Source organism: Trichechus manatus, unplaced genomic scaffold (genome assembly GCF_000243295.1).
Source record: "Trichechus manatus latirostris isolate Lorelei unplaced genomic scaffold, TriManLat1.0 scaffold00105, whole genome shotgun sequence".
NCBI lineage: Eukaryota > Metazoa > Chordata > Mammalia > Sirenia > Trichechidae > Trichechus > Trichechus manatus.
Window position 1 is genome coordinate 8,222,875 of NW_004444041.1, and position 8,686 is coordinate 8,231,560.

The 8,686-nt window shown below is 39.2% G+C and overlaps 1 protein-coding gene across 1 annotated transcript in view; it reads left to right on the forward strand.

The window, feature by feature from the left end:
- The first annotated feature begins 787 nt into the window (after nt 1–787).
- NUP54 (nucleoporin 54) overlaps nt 788–8,686 on the forward strand; it is a 41,324-nt gene continuing 33,425 nt past the window's right edge. Inside the window, exons 1-3 of the mRNA XM_004383153.2 lie at nt 788–967; nt 5,116–5,199; nt 5,295–5,435. Of these exons, the coding sequence (XP_004383210.1) occupies nt 901–967; nt 5,116–5,199; nt 5,295–5,435 (292 nt within the window). The 5' untranslated portion in view covers nt 788–900. The remainder of the gene's footprint in view (nt 968–5,115; nt 5,200–5,294; nt 5,436–8,686) is intronic.

Here is an 8,686-nt window from a genome sequence, read left to right on the forward strand (position 1 = left end):
CTTCTAATTCATTCCCTCTGTTGCTGCATCCTCTGTTGGGGTCAATTATCAGCCACAGCTGGCCCTCTGTGCATGCAGGGTGGACCAAATCTGGCTTGGGCTAGTTTAAGGACTAATGGAAATTTACTGACATTCATCGGGTCAGGTTACACCCCTCATGTTCAGTGCTCAGGGTACAGCTTAGTGGTTAAGAGCATAGACTAAATCCAGCCTGTCACTCTGTGCCTCTTTCCTATTCCATAAAATGGGAATGATAATAGTAATTTACTTCACAGGATAGTTGCGAAGTAAATTAAAAAGATGTAAAATGATTAGAAGAGTGTCTGGCAGATAGGAAATACAAGATAAGTATTAATATCCTGTTATCTTTCGTTCTTCCTACATCACCTCTTTCCTACCTCTACTTTGCCCACTCATTTTTCAGAAATGGGTTCAAACATCATTTCTCAGGGGAGCCTTCCAAACCCCAACCTGGGTCTTCCTAGGACCGCTCTTTGATAAGGCTACGTCTTCAGCCATAACACCAAGGCATGCATTTTAAGGTGTCTACCCTGTACCTCTACAGTAACGACTTCAGCTCCTGCACATCTTTTCCAAGATAACTCCTTAAGGCAAGTTTTAAGGGCTCTCAGGCGGCATTCCCTCGCGAGCTTCCTAGCGTATTACCTTTGCTGTGACTACCTGCACCGCGTGATGCCAGAAAACGCCCCGGAAGCAAGCCAGACTCAGGCATTTCCTCTTGACCCTCCACTCTTGTAACCTCGCTGCCTTCCCGTCTCCTAGTCTAGGCCAAAAAGGAGGCGGAACTCGGTGATCAGGGCTGCAGTTTCCCGGCCGGACCGAAAAGCCAAGCACACCGAGCGTTCCCGGAGTAGCGACTTGGTCCCCGGCTCCCGCGACATGGCTTTCAACTTTGGGGCTCCGTCGGGCACCTCGGGCACCGCTGCAGCCCCTGCGGCCCCCGCAGGTGAGTGGTCCTCCCGGACCTTCTCCCGGGGAGAAGGGTCGACCGCTGCGCCGTCTTGTGCCCTCTTAGTCCGTCAGTCCCCGGCCTGGAGACCCTGGGATCTCTCGCCCGCACGGAGACTTTAGGGACATCGGAAGAGGGAGGGCGGCAGCGGAGCTGGCCAAGACGGCTCCATAGGAGGGCCTGGGGGCTAGAGGCTCAACCCAGAGCTAGCGCGCCACGCTTGGGCCCCCGCTGGGCCCTGTCCTCCCAGGGTTCGTTTCCAGCTGCCGTGGAAACCGACTCGCGGACACTCGAGGCGGCTCATTTTCTCCCTTGCCCGAGACACACCTTCCCTTCCCCACCTCAGCCTAGGCGACTGGCGGGAATGCTCGTGTAGCTCCCGCAGCCACATTTGGCTAGGATAGCGCTGGAGAGACATAGGCGGTGCCTTGCAGCTCCCTCTGTCCTAAGCCTTCGAGGGGCGGGACCCTTCCTCGTGGCCCCTTTGGCCCTTGCTGCTGGCACACTGCTCCTCCTTTCGCCTGTTCCTACCTCCTCTGTTTTCTTAACCTGTTTGGAGAAAGTAGGTTTGTCTGTGAAACCTCTTGCTGATTCTTCTAATCCTTATCTTGCTTTCTTTTCTTTTTCTCTCCCTCCCTCCTTTTTTTAAAAATTTTTTGTTTGTTTCTTTGCCTACACGCCTATCAGGATTTGGTGGGTTTGAGACTGCCAACTCCACCGCCAGTGGGTTTAATTTTGGGGGTTTCGGATTAACTGCTAATCCTGCAGTGAACTTTAATATTGGGAATTTCGGTGTTTCTACCACCTCGACAACTCCGTTCAATTTTGGTAACAGTCTGGCAAGTGCAGGTAGATACTGCGGGCCGTATGTGTAACGAGTGTTGGAAGCCGGAGTCCAAGAATAATATTTCATGGTTCCTAGAGTGTGGGAAAGAAGAGTGAGTTGTGTAATAAGGAAAGGAAATTCATTTCCTAATGTTGAATTAAAAACTTTTGTATCAAGTTTTGACTGTCTTAAAAGATGTGGTTCTGGGAAGTCTTGCAAATTATAATGTTCCCTTTTTAAATTTGCATTTAATTGAACAAAATATGGCTTCCAAATGAGAAGAGTTTGGAATGGAATATTATTTTGAATAGAACATATCTTCCAAATTATTAGCTATCTCTTCCAAAATATAAGCCCACCGGTCAGGCCCATTTTCTTGGGGTTCTTGGACTCCTGCCGTCATTTTTCATTTTCCCTGCATCTTTCATTGGGATTTTATTGATTGTCCTTGTGTTTCCCAAGAGAAACAAGTCTTATACGAACAGCAGTAACTGTCGTGTGTTTTAACCTGAAAATAATAATGTATTTCTTTGGTCATCTCAGTAGATTAGGATACATAATTTCTATAAAATACACAACTATAGAAAGAATCCCCAATTGTTTACTGGATTTTTTGGAAATGACCTGAGAGAGCAATTTAATTTGTTGTCAGACAGCATTGAGTTCTAAAAGGTAGGAAAGACATTTTTGCATTCTAACAAATAGTTATGAAGATTTTGGTATCTAAATGGATTATTTGAAGCTAGTTAAAAATTCTGCAGAACACACACTATAATGGATATATGTATATATATAAATTTAAAATAGGCCTGTGTGTGCTTTACATATAATGACCCTATAGAAAAATCTTGTTTTTCAGCTGCTCGTATATGAATTTATTGTCTGTATTCTCTTACATTATGCCACTTAGGCCCATGCCAATTATATGCATCTGGTAAACATTATTCCCTAAAACTTATTTGGGAAGTCTGGTATTTTGAACACTTACTTATTACTGCACTATGAATATCACCTTAGCATCTGAATTGAAAACAGTTTGAAGAATATTTGAAAATTCCAAAGATAAAATAATCCCTTATCATTAAGATGTATTTGATGTGATTGCATGTCACTGTCTTGGTATGTTTTCTTTGTTTGCTTAAAATTGGCACTGGGTAACACATTAGTTTGTTTCCAGATAAAGCCACCCAGCTCACAATAGTAAACCTGTTGGTATTTGCTTGATTTCAGTGTTCATTTGATGTTACCACTGTTAAACTTTGAGTCGTGATAATGTAACTGTGTTTTAAGTACTTTTATATATGTTAGTTAACTTAGCCTTCAGCAAAGGGCTGGTAGAAATTCTTATTTGCTTTTTTTATTTTGTACCCTTGAGAGTCACTATTACTAATAAATATTTCTGACATAGTGGAGCATGATAAGATATTGACTACTATTTTTATTGTGGAGCCAATTCAGCATATATCGTAGTTATTCAGTGGAAGTGAGAGATAATGAAAAAGATTAAGAGCAATGTTTAGTACTTTAGGTGATTTTTATTAAAATGTTTACAGTTTGCAGTACTGCAATAGAACCTACAAGTAAAGAGAGTGTTTGGTTGTGCCTGCATACAATGTAGGTGTTCCTGGGTGGCACAGATGGTTAAGCGCTGGACTATTAGCAGAAAGGTTGGCAGTTCAAATCCATCCAAAGGCACCTCAGAAGTAAGTTCTGGCAGTCTTCTTCCAAAAGGTCACAGCCTTGAAAACCCTATGGAGCAGTTCTACTCTGTACACATGAGGTGGTTATGAGTCAGAATTGACTCGACAGCAGCTAACAACAAGAGCAGCATACAACATGCAGTTTACTTTTGATTAATTTTACAAATCAGAATTATATGGTCTACTGTCAAAGGGATTTGTTTTCTTATATCTTTTATGTTACTGTATTGATACATCTTTGTCCTGCATACCAGAAATGACATTCAAGTTAACCAAAAACCAAACCAAACTGACTCATAGCGACCGTATAGGGCAGAGTAGAACTGCCCCATAGGCTTTCCGGTGAGTGGCTGGTGGATGTGAACTGCTGACTTTTTAGTTAGCAGCCAAATTCTTAACCACTGCACCACCAGGGCCCCATGAGAGATTCAATCTCAGAAAACCTGCTCCATAACTCAGAGAGCATTAATGGTTCAAACATTTGTCTTGAAAGTTTTGGATGCCATGTTGGTAATGGGTTAAAAACTGACCATAACGGGGGGAAAATATGTGTGTATATATATATATACATATATACATAAAACAATTCTAGACTGGCCAGCATTCCATTCCTGTGTATCTGTCAAGTTAGATATGGTTAATGTTAATTTTGTCTCTGGATTTCTTTGAAAAGAAATTTCTGTATCTGTCAGAGCTGCCAAACTGGTTCAGTGGCCTGCTATAGCTCTTCTTGCTTTTCTTGCCACTGCTTTCCGCTTGTGTGGTTTTTCTGTTCTTTTCCTTCAAGAAACACATTCTTGTTGTATAGGGGTCAGTATACTGGTATATTTCCTTTGAAAAATTGCTGAGTTTTGATGGAAAGTAAAAAATATATAAGCTAAAGTAGATATAAATTAATTCACAAAACTAAGGTTGCAGACTGGCAATGCAGTAGGCCAGTGTGATAGGTTTGCCTTACTATTTGTCAGTTGGCAAACTATTTTAAAAGCATTTTAATTTGTTGCTAGGATTTAAAAATCAGGAAATTTCACATAGAAAACCGAGATTACCTATCTTTCTTGGGGGGAAAATGGGAATGTATGATACTACTGAACTGGCATTTCCCTGCAGTAGTAATCTGCTGGAATTTAAGAACTACAGCCATTTTTTGAAACAAGGCTTAGGCTGTTCACTTTGAATAGTACCACCACTCGGTAAACATCCAGTCTCTCACTCAGTAATGTTATCAGCCTGAGTCTTGTAGGCATTTGAATTTGTTACCCCTACTTTAAAAGGATATACATAGTTATTTCAGAGTTTACTACAGATTATGGCAACAGGCCTAACTCTGCTTCCCAGCTGTCAGTGTTAACCACCTCTTTAGTCAAAAGGTATATATTGCATTGTGATATTATATTTCTATTTTACATACTTAGTCTCTTATTTCTTGCAACATATTGACTTCTTGATAAGTAGTAGTTTTTTAAAAATTAGTGTTGAAAATAGAGAAAGGAAAAAATTAGATCCATATTCTTTGGCTTTATATATAGCAATTACTTATAAAATAATTTGAAAAAGAAATTACCTCATATGTATACAAAAGATTCTTCCTTTCTATTTTATTTATCCTTTTTTATTAGGTGGGTTTGGAGGATTTGGGACAACATCTACAACAGCAGGTTCTGCATTCAGCTTTTCTGCTCCAACTAACACAGGCACTACTGGTAAGAGGCCATCCTAAGTTATTTTTAGAAGTAAATGAGGTAGAGGCCAGTTTTTTTTTTTTTTTAACTATGCAATTCTAATTTTTCATTGAAAGGACTCTTCGGTGGTACTCAGAACAAAGGTTTTGGATTTGGTACTGGTTTTGGCACAACAACAGGAACTAGTACTGGTTTAGGTACTGGTTTGGGAACTGGACTGGGATTTGGAGGATTTAATACACAACAGCAGCAAACAAGTAAGTATAAGAGTTTTTTTTTTAATCTTACTTCAAATATTAAAGTATAACAATGATATCTAACATTCTTGAGTGCTTTCTATGTATAAAGCACTGTTCGAAATACTTTAGTGGATTTTTTTTTCTTCTTTAAGAATTATAAATATTACATTCCAAAGGATTCCAAAAGCTACTTTTCATATTTATATATGAACCAGGAAGAACACTGATTGTCATCATTAGGATTATAAGGCTTCTTTTAGTATCATTGTAATTAAAAATTTTTGTTGAAGGAACACAAATATGGGAAGCTGCACAAAATAAAAGTACAACTTAATGAATTACATATAAGGTGAACACTCTTGTTACCACTGCCCATGTCAGGAGATAGCCCCTGGCCAGCTACCTCAGAAGCCCACCACATTCCCCTCCTAATCACAGTTCCCTCCTTCCCCTTCAAGGGAACTGCTGTCTGTCTTTTATGGCAATTACTTCTTTACTCTTAGATATAGGTTTATCACTCAAGTATGTATCCCTAAATAGTACTGTAGTTTTGTCTTACATCCATGTACATTCCCGTTTTAGCTTTCTTACTTTTTCATTTCTTTCAATTAATTGAAATTGAAATCAGAATCTTATCATTTGTCCTGTAGAGTTTTTCAGTCAGGACTTTGCTGATTGCATCCCTATGGTATAGTTTAACATATTCTTTTGTCCTCTATATTTCTTGTGAAAAAAAAATTTTTTTTTTTTGGCAAGACTATAGATAGTGTTGTGTTCTTCGTTGTTGTTAGTTACTGTTGAGTCGGCTGTGGCTCATGGCAACCTTATGTATAACAACAAAAAGTTGTGTGGTCTTGCACAACATTCATGACCATTGATATGTTTGAGTCCATTGTTGTGGCTATTGTGGAGTGCCTTCCAACATAGGGGGCTCATCTTCCAGCACTACACTGGACAGTATTCTGTTGAGATCCACTGGGTTTTCACTGGCTTATTTTTGGAAGTAGATCGCCAGGCCTTTCTTATTCTGTCTTAGTCTGGAAGCACCACTGAAGCCCATCCAGCATGGGAGACCATACTGGTATTTGAAATACTGGTGGTGTAGCATCCAGTATCACAGCAACACACAAGCCACCACAGTACAACACTGACAGACAAGTGGTAGTGTTCTTCATTAAGAGGCACTTTTATCTGGCTGTCTCTCTTTTGTGATGTTAGCAGCCATTGATGGTCATTTCCTAGATTTATTAATTTTTTGAGGTTTGCAAATGGTACCCTTCCAACTCTCCCTTTTCCATTTATTTGTTAGAGTATTTCTATAAAGAAAATCTTCATTTCATCTGTCTGCATGATGCTTTCCCTTTATTACTAGTTTTCAGAATAAGGAGTTGGTTCCGTAGTATCCTCCCAAGGTAGTCAGTTAGTTGTGTGTTTGTTTTTTAATGTCATTTTATGAACTTAGGTATTTAAATTCTTTGATATTTTTAATCTATTGCAGTTATTGTCCTCACTGATGCTTAAATTGTCCTATCTTTGACCAGTGTGAGCCTCTTCAGTCCTTTGGCACAAGCCTAGAATTAGTCTTTGATAGCTTTCTTGCTAGCTGGTATAGCAAGTTGTTCCAGGCTTATCTTGTGTGGATTAACTGTGTACTTCTCACAACAATCTTATGAAACTGTACTGTTGTTATTTCTGTGTTAAAAATGAAGAGAGAAAACTGAGGGATTGTGACTTATCCATGTACCTACCAAGAACAAGTACCGGAACATAAGCTTAAATTCCTTGGCTCCCTGTGTAAATGTTCTCTTCAATTTTCCGCAGTTTACTACCTCTTAAAATCTGTTTTGTTTCATTTTCCTTTGGTAACTTGATTGGCTAAAATTAGTAGTTTATTAAACATTAGTTTCGAGGATTCCATAAGCAAGAGGACTGAGATTATCAAATAAATAGTCTAGGAATTATTTTCTTTCTGTTTTCTCAATCTCATTTTTTCTACTTTCCTCTTGTGAAAATACAAAGTTTGATGCAATGTCCAAGTAGTTTAGGAGAGGAAAGCAACTGTGAGGTATTTTCTTTGTTTCTTGAAAGAAAGTGTCTTTAACTATATGTAATTGTAATTGCACTTACTATTGTTAGGAAAAATGGGAATTTGTATTGGTGCTATTCATTTTCAAAATGAAAGGGGCTCATTCAGTTATGTAGCAGCCATTTATTGAGTGTCTACTATATGTCAGGTGTTTGACATATAAAGTTGAAAAGCATAATTCTTGCTCATAGTCTAAAAGGAGATAGAATGATAAACATCCAATTATATATTTAAAAAAGTAAAAGCACTAAAATAGAGCCACATACAAGGTGCTATGGAATGTAGAAGAGCTGAATCCTGAAGAATGAGTAGGGATTAATCAAGTGGATGAAGTTAGAAAAGGTATTCCATACAGAGGGAGCAGCGTTGACAGAGGCATGGATGCATGACAAGCCATCATAAATTTGGAAACTACAACTAGGTCAATAACAGTTTCAACGCATAAATGACCTCAGGGTGAGTGGTAAGAATCGAGGCTGGAGAGATAGATATAGACTTGATCATAAGAGGCTTTGTATATTTTACTAAGAAGCTTCAATTTTGTCCTTTAAGCAGTTCTGAGCCATTGTAGACTTAAGCTAGACAAGGAAATGATCAGATTTTTAGAAGTATCTCAGAGAACAGTAGAAGGATAGATTACAGGTGGGCTGGAATGGAGACAGGGAGACTGGTTCTGAAGCTGTTGCCATAATCTCAGCAAGAAATAGTGAAGACCTGAATTAAGGTAGTGGCAGTCAGGAATGAAGAGAGAAATCAGATGGATTTGAGAGAGATTTAAATTGTAGAATCAATAAAACTTAATTGCTAGATAAAGGAGAAGAAGGAGTCAGGCATCGTGGGCTCCTGGATGGCATGACTGAATGAGTCCCTTGCTGTATATTATGATACAGAATAGCAAAGCAAGAGCAGGTGTTAGTAGGTAGATGATGAGTTTAAGATGTCCCTTAGGTAGATGTATATGTGAGGATGAGCTCAGGAGAAACAGAAAAGCCATCAGTACGTAGGAAGTATTTGAAGCAATAGATTTAAATGGCATTATTTTGGAAACTCGATTCTGGAGTAAATAGAGAAGAGGACTGGAACAGAATTCTTGGAAGCACTAACATTTTAAAATAAGTAGGAGTGGAAGAGAAGCTCATCTCTTGCTACCATTTCCTACCCCCCAAGCCAAGTAGGATATTGA